Consider the following 16,630-nt stretch of genomic DNA (forward strand, 5'->3'; position numbering starts at 1 on the left):
CGTACGATTACAACATTGTAACCACCCCGTCATCCCCTTTCACCTGCAGTGCCTACACTCAACGATTAGTCTTTCAGTGTAGGCACCCTCCCTCATCCCAGAACATGGTCAATCTGTCGTTACCGGCATGTTCGGGTGATGATCGATGTCAGAAACGACCAGCGGGATCGTGCATCGCTGGTCGTTTCCGACATTATAGTGCACAATTACGATGTCGGAATTGTGCAATCGCTCATTAATATTGCCAAGTGGATGTGCGCCTTTACTGACATGCTTTTCTCTTGGCTTAGGCAACCTGTTTCTCCAACTTGTTTTACCACTTACTAACTTAGAGGACCTTGTTGATGATGAATTGTAACTAGGGAAACAGTTTTCCTACATATAATCCTGGGTCATTTATGTAGGGTGTGGTATATTTAGTCGACACTTGGAATGTTGACATTGACTACATCCATTTTTATCATGTCGACACTGATGACATGTCAACATGATTACAATGTCGACAAAACATTACTGGTGGTTCAATGGTGACTTTAGTAGTCTGGCGCCTCTAGTGGTATCTTACTGTACTGGTGGTCAGCTGATGAGGACTTCTGGCTTATCATGCAGCGGTGAGTATCTCTAACAATGCCCTTAGTTCCTAACCACATTCATCCCATTAGTGCCTAGCCCAACTCTCTCCTCCAGTAGCCTCACCTGCTTTGCAGAATGTTGACATTTCACATGATGACCATTCCCATTCACTGTGGACTGCACGTGACCGTGCCCGGCAACTGTGGTCTGCACGTGACCATGGCCAATGTTAGTGGATTTAAAATCACTATTGCTAATAGTTATATGTAATGACAAACTAGAACCTTTCTGTAGATTAGCCCATTTTTGGAGGTCAGTTAGTTTGATCAAGCTGGTGATAAAATAAGTGTCAGGTCTTGTTTTGATTCTTTGTTACAGTATTTAGTTATATGTTAGTTTACATCTATACTGCCTTTTTTTTCTGTTCATCTAACCGTGTTAAACAAGTTTAAATTATTTGGCCAGGTCGAAGCCCTTCTTGTTCAAGGGAGATCACAAGTACCATGGTACATCCCCTGACAGTCCTGTAGTCATACTTTATGCTGAAATTGGTTCTAAAGACTTCTCCAGATTCCACCAAACTCTCTCCCAGAGTGCTCGGGCGGGAGAAATTTCCTATGTACTCAGACACTATGTTCCGGTAAGAACTATTCATACATTGTGTTCCCTATTCACACACCATGATTACAGCTATCAGATCTATTGTTTCATTCAGCTTTACAAATGGTATCTAATCCTCTCATCTCTGGGTGTTTGGCTCAGAATGCATTTCATTTATCTGTGACACAAGCAGGCTAAAGATAAAAGGTACAAGTGTCTTTTATTTTATATCTTCATAGATAATCCTTTATATGTTTTGTTTCTTTTTTACACTGTTTGCATTATCGTAAAGGATGATTCATTTGACCTTTGAAACCTGACATTATCAATACCAGTGGTGGGCAATAAGCTGCCCCCCAGCTGTTATAGAACTACACATCCCAACATTCCTTGCTACAGTTTTGAGATTTGGCCATGCTGAAACGTTTATATGGCATGCTGGGATGTGTAGTTCAACAGACTGCTTATTGGCCATCACTGATCTAGACTGATATGCTTCGACAAAAATATTATTTCTTCTACAGGGTCCATAGGAGTCCACAGGAAGACAATGTGGGTGTAGGTGGGGTTATGAGGACCGGACACCAACCGCAAAGCTTTTCAGTCCCAGGATGCTCCAGTCCTTCCCTCTATACCCCACCCACAGCCTGAGGGCAACTCAGTTTCGTTGTTGTCCGGCGGGAGCTGGATCACCGGTTTAACAAGGGGCTGCTATTAAGCAGCACAAGCTTATTTTCATGATTTCATTTTAGTTTAATTTATTCTACTAATGAGCAGCAGCACGAGACAGTCCTTTGGACGTCTGCACTGCTGCTACATCACCCCTCCGCGGTGCCGTGACACCAGCCCTCAGCTAGGTACTCTCGGCAGGCCTCTGAGGGGGACCTAGCTAGCGAGGCTCCCCGGAGCCCAGACTGCAGCCGGGACTCAAGGGGACAGGTAAGGTGGATCCCCGCTCGCGGGGACCCGTGTCTATGCGCAGTCTTACCTCAGGTATTAGGAGACAGACTGAAGGCGCTGATGTGGACTCCACTAGACCACCAGGGCATTAAAAGCACTGGCGCAGGGCATATTTAAGGCCAGGGGACCCGGTGGTTAAAGTCAGCATAGGGGAGAAGGCACTTTCCCTGTGTCCCCTCCCTCAGCTCAGAGTGCCATTCCACTGCATTCTCGCTGCTCCTCCCTCACCCTCCGCTACCTCTGAGGCATTTTCTGCAATCAGGTTTCCAGGAATACTGGGTCCAGTCTCTCTGTATACCTCTCCCAAGGCCCAGGTTATACAGCGCTATAGCTTACCAGCCACTGCGGTCTTTGTAGTTGATTTTAGTGCCCACTGCAGTTATATTGTATGTGATTGTGCTAGCACTGCGGTCTGTTTTTCTTTTTCATATGACTGTCAGCTTATACCTTTCCCTTTCTTCTACTTTAACCCTGGCATACTAAAGGTATAGGGGGTTCATTGTACATTGTACCTCACATCTCCATTATACCATACCGAACCACGCAGCAAGATGACCCCTCAAATGGACCTTGGTTGTGGCCCCCAAATCATGAGGCTTGGTGAAGTTTTGATCAACTCATTGTCTTTTCCTCTTATGTTTAGACTAATCTTTCCATAGAGGTTATATTACTGTGACCCTCGTATCCAGCCCATCTGTGTCACCCCTGTTAGTCTGCCCCCTCCCCTTTAGAGTGTAAGCTCTCACGAGCAGGGACCTCTTCCCTCATGTGCTTCTCCTTCATTTAATTATACTTTAATTTACAACAGCACCCAACCCTTGGTTGCTGACACCATGCTGCTTATTTAAGTGTTATGCAGCAATGTATAATTCATGTATTTGTCCTGCATTGTTTCTACTGTTAATAACCTTTTTTTGTATGCTTAATTGTTTATGTACAATGTAAGGTCCTGCGGAACCCTTGGGGCGCCATATAAATAAAGGAGAATAATAATATATTTGTGAGGGCTATCACATACTATATATTGCTTTTGCGCACTACACTGTGCCATATTGCACATACAGCTGGGTTGCTCACTGTGCCAGATTGTGTGTTACATTCTTGTAGCTATGTCTGGCAGAGGCAAAACTGACAAGCAGAAAAGATAAAGAGAAAAGAAGGGAGCACTAATAGAAGTCATATACATTTAATAACAATACGTAAGGATAAAGGTAAAAATCACATACATAAAGACATATAATATACAAATGCAATGCACATGAATAGAGATTTAAACTTAGCCTCATATATTAAGATAAATGAGGACAGCAGCATTAATATACCATATGAATAATATCCATAGTTCAGAGGTATTAATGCTGTGGCAAGTGACCTATGAGAGATCATAAAATGTCCAATCACATAAAAAAACGGATGATTCAATTTCCAGAAAAATTGATTGGTTTTAGGAAGTTCCGTAAACCCGTGCTATCCTGACTGATGAGGCTAAGTTTAAATCTCTATTCATGTGCATTGCATTTGTATTTTATGCAGCCTCCTATTTGGGTGAAGCAGTTATGGATACGGCTCTCCTAGCCTCCAAGGCATCTGCCACTTCTGTATTGCTTGGCTCCACTCACGGAAGGCAGATGCGGACTCTAAAAAGGCTTTGGAGTCTCTGTCTTATTCAGGGGATATACTGTTTCACACAGAATTGGACAAAATTGTGACCGCTTCCAAGACGGTGTCCCTGCTCTTCATATAATGCAAAGCCTCAGACATCATCCTTTCGGTCCTTTCGTCCTCAAGGAAAGCTAAAGGTCAGTCCTTTTTCAAGGCATCGAGCATCCAGTAAGGCTTCCAAGCCTAGGACCAAACAGACCTGGGCTACTAGACGTCCATCTACCAAATCTGAGGACAAGCCTTCAGCCTCATGGGGCGGGCCACTCTCTGGGGGTTCCAAGTGCGGGGGGCGGGCCACTCTCTGGGGGTTCCAAGTGCGGAAGGCAGACTTCTTCAATTCGCCCAGTTCAGGCGTCAGACCACAAGAGATGCCTGGGTAAGAGAAGTGGTCTCCCACGGATATGCCCTATCCTTCCTGAGGCAACCCCTTCCCCAGCAGTTCTTTTGCACAAGCCTTCCATTGGACCCAAGCAAAGACCCTGCTGCTCCAAAAGGCCATTCAGTCCTTATTGCTCTCAGGAGTAATAATTCCAGTCCCCTCCGCACAGCGACGGAAGGGCTGTTATTCTACCCTTTTCTTAGTTCAGAAGCCCAGTGGGTCTCATCGGCCTATCCTCAACCTCAAGTCTCTGAACAGGTTTATCAGGGTGCCCTGGTTTCGTATGGAAACCCTCCACTCTATTATCCTGGCTATGGAGCCTGGGGACTTTATGGTGTCTCTGGACATTCAGGACGCTTAACATTACCAATTTCAGGCTCCTCGGGTCAATGCCTTTCAATGGCTCCTCGGGTCTTTACCAAGATCATGGCAGTTATGGCGGCCTATCTTCGTCATCAAAGGATCTGACTACTGCCATATTTAAACGATCTCTTGCTGTTGGCCAGCTCCCCAGAAATTCCTCACCGCAATTTACAGATAACCATTGCATTTCTGCAAACGCACGGTTGGCTGATCAACTGTAAAAACTCTTCCTTGACCCCTTCTCAAAGCATGATACATCTGGGAGTTGTCCTGGACTCTCAGGTTCAGAGAATCTTCCTAACGACAGAAAAAAATCTCTGTATTACAGCATTGGGTGCTCAGACTACTACACAGTCGCCGAGTGTCAATTCACTCTGCAATGCAGACACTGGGATCCATGGTGTTCACCTTCAACATGATGGAGTTCGCACAGTATCCCTCCAGGCCCTTACAACACCTGATCCTCTTCAGATCCCAGATGAGTCTCTCCCCGGAGATTCCGCCTGTCCCTAGCCTGGTGGCTACAGATGTCCCATTTGAACAAAGGACTCCCCCTTTTGGATCCCGGACTGGGTACTCCTAACCACGAATGCAAGCCTCTGCTGGCAGGGAGGGTGGTGAGGTGTAGGGTCCCCCCGGGGAGGGTTAGGCGCCACTGGGGAGACTTAGGGTTAGGCACCACCCCGGGAGTCTTGGGGTTAGGCACCACTAAAGGAGGGGAGGGTTAGGGTACTTCCCAGCCCTAGTCGGGATCTTGTCCTGTCGGGCTTCTGTAGTTGGGATTTGAACCCATTCGCTGCTGAACAACTAAGCAAGGCGGCTACATGCTCTTCTGTCCACACTTTTCTTAGGTTCTATGCCTTTAATACATTTGCCTCTTGGGATACTCAAGAGGTTCTCTCAGGATTCTCCTCTCAGCTCAGGAGCGCCCTTCCCTTGAACAACTACTTTAGGACATCCCCATTGTGTCCCTGTGGAGCCCTATGGACCCTGAAGAAGAAAAGGAGCATTATAGTAAAACTTACCCTTGTTAACTCTTTCTCCGAAGTCCACAGGACACCCGCCCTGACGCACCTGGATTCTAGGGGTTTCTTATCTTGGTCCCTTGTTTCCTTCTCTGTGTGAGAGTGTGATTCTTCAGTGTACTAGTCTTCCTTCTCTCCTATCCTGCTTCTGCCTTGGGCTTGTTAACAAAACTGAGTTGCCATCAGGCTGTGGGCGGGGTATAGGGGGAAGGACAGGAGCTTCCTGGGATTGAAAAGCTTTGCTGTTGGTGTCCAGTTCTACACCCCATTGTCTCCCTGTGGACCCTATGGACTTCGAAGAAAGAGAATTAGCAAGGGTAAGTTTTAACATAACTCTCTTTTTATAGCAATATTTATTGCATAATTCATGTGTATATTGCTAAAATGAAGCATAAAACACATGGGTAGCAGAGGGTTTTATTTTGTTAAACTTGTCTTTGCTGTGTACAGTATTTGTATGTATATCATTGGGAAGACACGGCATTCCTCTGTACACAAACCTGTAGACACATTGGGGGAGATTCAATGACACATAGCACATATGGGCCAGTTATGGTAGGCTTATCCTGCTTTCACCTCCATAGGCTCCATAGCAGAAACAACCTTTTTGTGACGTAGAGCCTTCAGGTGGGTTATGCCCGTAATTGACTCTACATCATTGCGTCATGTTCCGACTAATGCAATTTATTTGTGTCCCCAGAATCCTAAAACAGAAAAGGTTTTCCTTTCTGGTTATGGTGTGGAATTGGCTATTAAGAGCACGGAATACAAAGCTAAAGATGACACACAGGTGAAAGGTAACAGTGACATCTATATAATATTATCATTATTACACCTGCTGTAGGAAACCCTTAACATAGGGTATAAACCATGGCCTTTATTCCTTAGCTAGCACTCCCTTATCTCTGTAAATATCTCCTAATATGGGCAAATGTTTAATGAGTGACCTCTGGATTTTGTTTCCCCTTCATTTTATTCTTTAATAATACAGTAAAAAATAGATTATAAGTTAAACTGAACAGGCTGACGTGCTCTGCTGCACAGATCAATAAGCCCTTCTCTAAAAGACATTTCATCAAGTAGTAATGTATTCTAGGAGGATTATCCAGTATCCTCTCCAATTTCTTGCTGTGCAGTCTGCTGGCCTCTTGTATGGTGCTTTGTGTGTTTTCAAATTCCATTGCTCTTAACACAAGATATTATTGCAGGGTAGCCAACTCTGGTCCTCGAGAGCTACCAACAGTGCATGTTTTCCAGGTCTCCTCACAGAGCCACAAGTGAAATAATTAGCTCCATCTGTGGATCTTTCCAAATGTGTTAGTGAGTAGCGAATACACCTGTGCACCTGCTAGGTGGTCTGGAAAACTTGAACTGTTAGTAGCTCACGAGTACCAAGTTTGGCTACCCCTGAATTATTGTGTATGTATAAAATATAGAGCTATGCCTGTACAAATAGTAGTATTTTGTTTATCGGAGTGTAAACTTCATAACGCAGTTCTTCAGTCTCTTTTTAGCAGAACAGGCAGTGACAGATTCTGTAAAATATACAGTGCATCCGGAAAGTATTTACAATGCTTCACTTTTTCCACATTTTGTTATGTTACAGCCCTATTCCAAAATGGAATAAATTCATTTTTTTATTTCCTCAAAATTCTACACACAATACCCCATAATGACAACTTGTCAAAAGGTTTTTTGCGGTTTTTGCAAACTTAATTAAAAAACAAAACAAAAGAAAAACCTAAGAAATCACACGTACATAAGTATTCACATTCTTTACTGAATACTTTGTTGATACACCTTTTGGCAGCAATTACAGCCTCAAGTCTTTTTGAATATGATGCCACAAGCTTGGCACATCTATCTTTGGGCAGTTATGCCCATTCCTCTTTGCAGCACCTCTCAAGCTCCATCAGGTTGGATGGGAAGCGTCGGTGCACAGCCATTTTCAGACCTCTCCAGAGATGTTCAATCGGATTCAAGTCTGGGCTCTGGCTGGGCAACTCAAGGACATTCACAGAGTTGTCCTGAAGCCACTCCTTTGATATCTTGGCTGTGTGCTTAGGGTCATTGTCCTGCTGAAAGATGAACAGTCACCCCAGTCTGAGGTCAAGAGTGCTCTGGAGCAGGTTTTCATCCAGGATGTCTCTGTACATTGCTGCATTCATCTTTCCCTCTATCCTGACTAGTCTCCCAGTTCCTGCCGCTGAAAAACATCCCCACAGCATGATGCTGCCACCACCCTGCTTCACTGTAGGGATGGTATTGACCTGGTGATGAGCGGTGCCTGGCTTGCTCCAAACCTAATTCCTGGCATTCACGCCAAAGAGTTCAATCTTTGTCTCATCAGACCAGAGAGTCCTTCAGGTGCATTTTGGCAAACTCCAGGTGGGCTGCCATGTGCTTTTTACTAAGCAGTAGCTTCCTTCTGGCCACTCTAATATACAGGCCTGATTGGTGGATTGCTGCAGAGATGGTTGTCCTTCTGGAAGGTTCTCATCTCTCCACAGAGGAATGCTGTAGCTCTGACAGAGTGACCATCGGGTTCTTGGTCATCTCCCTGACTAGGGCCCTTCTCCCCGATTGCTCAGTTTAGATGGCCGGCCAACTCTAGGAAGAGTCCTGGTAGTTCCGAACTTCTTCCATTTACGGATGATGGAGGCCATTGTGCTCATTGGGACTTTCAAAGCAGCAGATATTTTTCTGTACCCTTCCCCAGATTTGTGCCTCGAGATAATCCTGTCTCGGAGGTCTACATAGAATTCCTTGGACTTCATGCGTGGTATGTGCTCTGACATACAATGTCAAGTGTGGGACCTTATATAGACAAGTGTATGCCTTTCAAAATCATGTCCAATTAACTGAATTTACCACACGTGGACTCCAATTAAGCTGTAGGAACATCTCAAGTATGATCAGTGGAAACAGGATGCACCTGAGCTCAATTTTGAGCTTCGTGGCAAAGGCCATGAATACTTATGTACATGTGATTTCATAGTTTTCTTTTCTTTTTTTTGAATGAAATTTGCAAAAATCTCAATAAAAACCTTTTTACATGTTGTCATTATGGGATAGTGTGTAGATTTATGAGGACAAAAATTAATTTATTCCTATTTGGAATAAGGCTGTAACATAACAAAACGTGGAAAAAGTGAATACTTTCCGGATGCATTGAGTATATGTGTGTGTGTGTATATATATATATATATATATATATATATATATATATATATATATATATATATATAGCTTTGTCATCAGGGTGTGTATAGAAATACAAACAGTGTAAGTGCTTACATTTTATATAAGATACCAATGAAGGTATAGTGCATTTGTTCATTCTCGTGCCTCCGAAACAATGATGTCATCGAGCTATGACCAGAAGCAAGGTACTGTGGGGCGTTAACTAGGGGCACAATCGGGTCCTGGCTGTCCTACAAACCCATGGCAATATGCCGTGGCTGGAGGGAGTAGAATGTATGAAGATGAATATCAATGTGCACAATTGAGGAACTGTGTAAAACACTACATTACATGTATTTAAAGGACATTTCTTAGTTATGCAAAGTCATACTATGCAATATGGGGGGTAGAAACACAATCCTATCCTATATTCTGAGTCCAGTATATTCCTGCGAAACAAAGTTATATATCTTCTTTATCTGTCTCCAAGATATATATATATGTATAATATAGCTCCATTTTATTGTTTTATTAATTAAACCCCCTTTGTGTGCATGGAAATAAATGCCCGCGTACGTTGTACGCTTTTATGCAACTGCACACCATCCCATCTGTATGCTTGCTTTTAGAAGCATTATCATTATCAGTGCGCCCTTGCTCCAGTCCTACCCTTAGAGGGATATCAGTGCGCCCTTGCTCCAGTCCTACCCTTAGAGGGATATCAGTGCGCCCTTGCATCATCCTACCCTTAGAGGGATATCAGTGCGCCCTTGCACCAGTCCTACCGTTAGAGGGATATCAGTGCGCCCTTGCACCATCCTACCCTTAGAGGGATATCAGTGCGCCCTTGCACCATCCTACCCTTAGAGGGATATCAGTGCGCCCTTGCACCATCCTACCCTTAGAGGGATATCAGTGCGCCCTTGCACCATCCTACCCTTAGAGGGATATCAGTGCGCCCTTGCACCAGTCCTACCCTTAGAGGGATATCAGTGCGCCCTTGCACCAGTCCTACCCTTAGAGGGATATCAGTGCGCCCTTGCACCATCCTACCCTTAGAGGGATATCAGTGCGCCCTTGCACCATCCTACCCTTAGAGGGATATCAGTGCGCCCTTGCACCATCCTACCCTTAGAGGGATATCAGTGCGCCCTTGCACCATCCTACCCTTAGAGGGATATCAGTGCGCCCTTGCTCCAGTCCTACCCTTAGAGGGATATCAGGGCGCCCTTGCGCCATCCTACCCTTAGAGGGATATCAGTGCGCCCTTGCACCATCCTACCCTTAGAGGGATATCAGTGCGCCCTTGCACCATCCTACCCTTAGTGTGAGATATCATTCTGAAAATATATGTATTTACATGTCCAACATCTCTGCATTGCCCCGCATTTCATTTGACATGCTCTTGTTAAACTTTGCCCCCCATGTGGATGCCCCATTACGACCCAACTGTGCCCCTTCAGCCACAAGTAGAGAGTTGACTGAGTTGTGTGTGACTCAAAAACAATGTGCACACAATGTTTTAATATACTTCTGTATTCCAGCTGGTGCCTAAAACCTTTTTTTATTTGCATTGGGCCACCTCCAGTTATATACACACTGCTGGTGGTGTGGGTCTCTCAGTATTTGATATGTGCAATAAGCTATACTCTTCTCTCATGAAATCACATGTTACAGACTCATCCTATCTTTGCTTCCTGCTCTAGGGGACAATGTGAACGCCACGGTGGTGGGACATAATGATCCAGTGGATGAGGTGCAAGGGTTTCTCTTTGGAAAGCTCAGGTACAGGACTCGCAGGATTAATGATGGGGATATTTACATTACAGACATGGAGGAAGAGAATGGGTGTAATAGATATATCTGTATTGTCTATTTATACAGCTGAGTAGGTCAAACATAAAACAAGAAGGAACAAATGGTTACTTCTCGTATTCTGGATAATGAGCTCTTGTGTTACAGACAGCTCTATCCGAAACTGAAGGAGCAGCTGAAAGAATTGAGGAAACATTTAGTGGAAAGTACCAATGAGATGTCGCCTCTGAAAGTGTGGGAGCTACAAGGTACACAATGCTTTATTCAGTTCTACTAATGTTTAGCTTTTGTTTCATGTTTAAGGGATTTTCCTATTATTTGTTTTTTTTTTATGGGAAGTAAGATTGCACATATGTGCCTCTCCCTCCAGATGTCTGACTGAGTGCTAAAGGGTATAACCCCAGATGTCTGGCGCAGTGCTGATGGGTATAACCCCAGATGTCTGGCGCAGTGCTGATGGGTATAACCCCAGATGTCTGGCGCAGTGCTGATGGGTATAACCCCAGATATCTGGCGCAGTGCTGATGGGTATAACCCCAGATGTCTGGTGCAGTGCTGATGGGTATACCCCCAGATGTCTGGCGCAGTGCTGATGGGTATATCCCCAGATGTCTGGCGCAGTGCTGATGGGTATATCCCCAGATGTCTGGCGCAGTGCTGATGGGTATATCCCCAGATGTCTGGCGCAGTGCTGATGGGTATAACCCCAGATGTCTGGCGCAGTGCTGATGGGTATAACCCCAGATGTCTGGCGCAGTGCTGATGGGTATACCCCCAGATGTCTGGCGCAGTGCTGATGGGTATACCCCCAGATGTCTGGCGCAGTGCTGATGGGTATACCCCCAGATGTCTGGCGCAGTGCTGATGGGTATACCCCCAGATGTCTGGCGCAGTGCTGATGGGTATACCCCCAGATGTCTGTACCCCCAGATGTCTGGGGCAGTGCTGATGGGTATACCCCCAGATGTCTGGCGCAGTGCTGATGGGTATACCCCCAGATGTCTGGCGCAGTGCTGATGGGTATACCCCCAGATGTCTGGCGCAGTGCTGATGGGTATACCCCCAGATGTCTGGCGCAGTGCTGATGGGTATACCCCCAGATGTCTGGCGCAGTGCTGATGGGTATACCCCCAGATGTCTGGCGCAGTGCTGATGGGTATACCCCCAGATGTCTGGCGCAGTGCTGATGGGTATATCCCCAGATGTCTGGCGCAGTGCTGATGGGTATAACCCCAGATGTCTGGCGCAGTGCTGATGGGTTTAACCCCAGATGTCTGGGGCAGTGCTGATGGGTATAGCCTGATACCTGACGCCTGCAGCCCTCACCGAGAACTTACCGTCTTCGCTACTGCTGGAGACTTTAACAGAAGCCATATTTCACCTTTTTGTGTACCCTAATAAGCCTGATTTATTTTTTTCAGGCTTTTTATTTTGGTACAGAGTGAAGGAAGCATTCTTTATATAGGTTTAAACATGTAATTTTAGCAAAATATTTACACTTTCCATGATTTCTCCCATAATAATTTTAACCCAATTAGTGAAATCACTTAAAGCTAACCCTTAAATGAATTGGCTAGTTGTGTTGGGTATTGAGATGGCAAATTTGTGTATTACACGTAGCGTATTATTTACATTTAGGGCCTAGAAGCAAAAATAATAAAAATTTTCTGTGATTCTTTTTGCTTTATTTTTTGTATTTTTTTTTTTCTCTATTCCGCCAGTTGAGATCATTTTGGTTCTTATTCTTTCATAAGTCATAAGTAATAGTTCCTGGCCACTTCAATGGAACAGAGGCTATCATTGATCTACCATTGTACTTGTATGGGGCCATGTGCTGCAAACCTATTAAGCAGATGTGACTTGATGGATTTACTCTACCACCAGTTATACATTGTGAGATGATTGGTTTGCCATGTTATCCTGTGTTTTCCCTTTTAGCAGTTTATTTGTTGGTTAGAAAACTTGGGTTTGGTGTTCCCTGACAGTCTGTAACCTGGCCTTACTGAGCATTCCTACTAGTGTCACTCGGCCACCACACACTCACATAGAACGGCCTGTGCACTACTTATAGGCATATAGGGGACTATTTATGAAACCTTGGATGAATATAAAGTACTACCGTGTTTCCCCGATAATAAGACACTCTTATTTTTTTTTTGGTTCCAAAAAACACCATAGGGCTTATTTTCGGGGTAGGTCTTATTTTAACTAACAATGACAGCAGTGCCCCTTATGCAGGCCCCCCTGTAGAAGTGCCCCTTATGCAGGCCCCCCCTGTAGCAGTGCCCCTTATGCAGGCCCCCCCTGTAGCAGTGCCCCTTATGCAGGCCCCCCCTGTAGCAGTGCCCCTTATGCAGGCCCCCCCTGTAGCAGTGCCCCTTATGCAGGCCCCCCCTGTAGCAGTGCCCCTTATGCAGGCCCCCCCTGTAGCAGTGCCCCTTATGCAGGCCCCCCCTGTAGCAGTGCCCCTTATGCAGGCCCCCCCTGTAGCAGTGCCCCTTATGCAGGCCCCCCCTGTAGCAGTGCCCCTTATGCAGGCCCCCCCTGTAGCAGTGCCCCTTATGCAGGCCCCCCCTGTAGCAGTGCCCCTTATGCAGGCCCCCCCTGTAGCAGTGCCCCTTATGCAGGCCCCCCCTGTAGCAGTGCCCCTTATGCAGGCCCCCCTGTAGCAGTGCCCCTTATGCAGGCCCCCCCTGTAGCAGTGCCCCTTATGCAGGCCCCCCCTGTAGCAGTGCCCCTTATGCAGCCTCCCTTGTGTAGCAGTGCCCCTTATGCAGGCCCCCCCTGTAGCAGTGCCCCTTATGCAGCCTCCCTTGTGTAGCAGTGTCCTTTATGCAGGCCCCCTTATTGCAGTGCAAGTACGGTACTTACCTGAGTCGCCGCCGTCCGGGATGTCCCTCTCACTTGCGCGCTGACTGGATCTAATATGATCCAGCAGGCGCGGCCGCACAGGATCCTCAGCGCGCGGGTGACGTCATGATGTCACCCGCGCACTGCATGACTGGGAACGCTGGTCTCTGCGGCGTTCCCTGCTCAAAAAGAGAATAAGGTAGGTCTTATTTTCGCGGTAGGGCTTATTTTAGACCGGGCTACAAAAGTAAGGGTAGGGCTTATTTTCAGGGTAGGTCTTATTATCGGGGAAACACGGTAGCTAACCAGCTCCTAAATGCCATTTTGCAAACACAGTGACATGACACTTAGGAGTTGATTGGCTGATATTTGATCTCCGTTCACCTTATTTCCATTCAAGGCTTAGTAAATAGACCCCATAGTCGCTTACTGGCATCTGGAACAGCTTATTTCTGGGTATTTCTAATAGCTACTACAGCACCTCTTTGGTGGCGACATTGTCTGGTCTCTCCTGAGTGCTTACTTTGGATCAGGACTGCGTTGACACTGGCTAAACCCAGGACATTAAGAGAGAGGGCGAGAGTTTAGCTCTTCTCAATAGGCATTATGCAGGTTTTTGCAAGAAGAAAGGTGTCTTGGTGCTCATAAGTAGTCCTTACAAGGGTCTGTATAACCATAGAAGTAGAAAATGGTACACACTACATGAGCCATGAGCTTATATATATTATATAACTCCTACACACAGAGGGGATGTAAACAGCCCCCTCTCCAGCCTGGCACCAATAAGTCTGGGCTGAGATATCACATATTAATATTAATTAATGCATCAGTGGGTAGCACAGGAATCAATGCATTATCTAAATTTGGAAATAAATGACCATCTGCAAATTAACAAAGGACTATTTGTATGATTCATCACAGTTGAGATACTTCCACAGGAAGCAATACATCATCTAAAACTGCATGTAAACACAATCTACAATAATTCTGCACATTAACAAATTAACTATCTGTATACTTCACAGAGACAGGACAGGAAGCCACCTTCAAAATTCCTCAAAATTCTACACACAGTACCCCATAATCACAACGTGTAAAAAGTTTTTTTTGAGATTTTTGCAAATTTAATAAAAAAAACAAAAAAACTAAAATCACATGTACATAAGTATTTACAGCCTTTGCCATGAAGCTCAAAATTGAGCTCAGATGCATCCTGTTTCCACTGATCATCCTTGAGATATTCCTACAGCTAAAGGCCCCCATACATCAGCAATTGATTGCAGCAATTGTGCAATTTGCAATCGATTGTGTATAAAAATCTTTCCCTTTTTCAATCGATTGTGGCATTTCTGCCACCGATTGAAAAAGGGAAAGCTTTTTATACACAATCAATTGCTGATTTATGGGGGCCTTTAATTGGAGTCTACCTGTGGTAATTTCAGTTGTTTGGACCTGATTTTGAAAGGCATACACATGTCTATATAAGGTCCCACACTTGACAGTGCATGTCAGAGCACAAACCAAGCATGAAGTCCAAGCAATTGTCTGTAGACCTCTGAGACAGGATTGTCTCGAGGCACAAATCTGGGGAAGGGTACAGAAAAATATCTGCTGCTTTGAAGGTCCCAATTCGCACAATGGCCTCCATCATCTGTAAATGGAAGAAGTTCGGAACCACCAGGACTCTTCCTAGAGTTGGCCGGCCGTCTAAACGGAGCGATCGTGGGAGAAGGGCTCTAGTCAGGTAGGTGACCAAGAACCCCATGGTCACTCTGTCAGAGCTACAGCATTCCTCTGTGGAGAGAGGAGAACCTTCCAGAAGGACAACCATCTCTGCAGTAATCCATCAGTCAGGCCTGTATGGTAGAGTGGCCAGACGGAAGCCATGGCAGCCCACCTGAAGTTTTCCAAAATGCACCTGAAGGACTCACAGACCATGAGAATCAAAAGATTGAACTCTTTGGCGTGAATGCCAGGCATTCTGTTTGGAGGAAACCAGGCACACTCATCACCAGGCCAATACCATCCCTACAGTGAAGCATGGTGGTGGCAGCATCATGCTGTGGGGATGTTTTTCAGCGGCAGGAAATGGGAGACTAGTCAGGATAGAGGGAAAGATGAATTCAGCAATGTACAGACACATCCTGGATGCAACCTGCTCCAGAGTGCTCTTGACCTCAGCCTGGGGCGACAGTTTATCTTTCAGCAGGACAACGAACCTAAGCACACAGCCAAGATATCAAGAGTGGCTTCAGGACAACTCTGTGAATGTCCTTGAGTGGCCCAGCCAGAGCCCAGACTTGAATCCGATTGAACATCTCTGGAGAGATTTGAAAATGGCTGTGCACCGACGTTTCTCATCCAACCTGATGGAGCTTGAGAGGTTTTGCAAAGAGGAATGGGCGAAACTGCCCAAAAGATAGGTGTGCCAAGCTTGTGGCATCATATTCAAAAAGACTTGAGGCTGTAATTGCTGCCAAAGGTGCATCAACAAAGTATTGCGCAAAGGCTGTGAATACTTATGTACATGTGATTTCTTAGTTTGTTTGTTTTTTTTTAATTAAATTTGCAAAAATCTCAAAAAAATGTTTTACATGTTGTTATTATGGGGTATTGTGTGTAGAATTTTGTGTGTAGAATTTTGATGACAAAAATGAATTTATTCCATTTTGGGAAAAAGTGAACTGCTGTGAATATTTTCCGGATGCACTGTATATAAATTTATATAATAAGTTATTTCTTCCATTTCTCTGAGTCCAAGGCCTGTCTGCCTCAGCCATTAATTTACTGATATCTGACATGAAGTGGTTAACAAAACATATGGTTAGTAGTTGAAATGAGAGGAGGAGCCTTACTTGGTGGTTGTCAATAAAGAGCTGCCTCTCATTTCAGGTACTGTGTTGGGACCAGAGATTTTCTGTAACATATCCTACAAAATAGTTTTTGGTGACCACTGCATTTCTCATACTGGTCTAGGGAAGCGTTGGTTTATAAAACATTTTTTCCACTTCTTGCTATCCTCCTTCCTAATGTTGTGGTTGAAACACTTCACTTCTTTCTGGGAGTCCGGGAGATATGGAAAACCTCCCTAGCATATAGAATGTATAGATCCGTGGTCGACAACATATCTCTCGTGAGTTACCCGTGCCTCAAGGCCACAATCCTGGTAGCTCGCCGATGGGGACGGGGGCAGCACAGCGGCAGCTCGTACTACGGCAAC

At 45.2% G+C, this 16,630-nt stretch overlaps 1 protein-coding gene across 2 annotated transcripts in view; it reads left to right on the forward strand.

Annotated features, from left to right (window-relative positions):
- The window catches only part of UGGT1 (UDP-glucose glycoprotein glucosyltransferase 1), a 131,317-nt gene that overhangs the window by 30,502 nt on the left and 84,185 nt on the right, over window positions 1-16,630 (forward strand). For both annotated transcript variants that reach the window (XM_088473834.1, XM_088473835.1), the window contains exons 6-9: window positions 1,039-1,213; window positions 6,263-6,359; window positions 10,452-10,530; window positions 10,708-10,808. In XM_088473834.1, coding sequence (XP_088329960.1) covers window positions 1,039-1,213; window positions 6,263-6,359; window positions 10,452-10,530; window positions 10,708-10,808 — 452 coding nt within the window. The remainder of the gene's footprint in view (window positions 1-1,038; window positions 1,214-6,262; window positions 6,360-10,451; window positions 10,531-10,707; window positions 10,809-16,630) is intronic.

Source organism: Taudactylus pleione, unplaced genomic scaffold (assembly GCF_031769625.1).
Source record: "Taudactylus pleione unplaced genomic scaffold, aTauple2 ptg000142l, whole genome shotgun sequence".
NCBI lineage: Eukaryota > Metazoa > Chordata > Amphibia > Anura > Myobatrachidae > Taudactylus > Taudactylus pleione.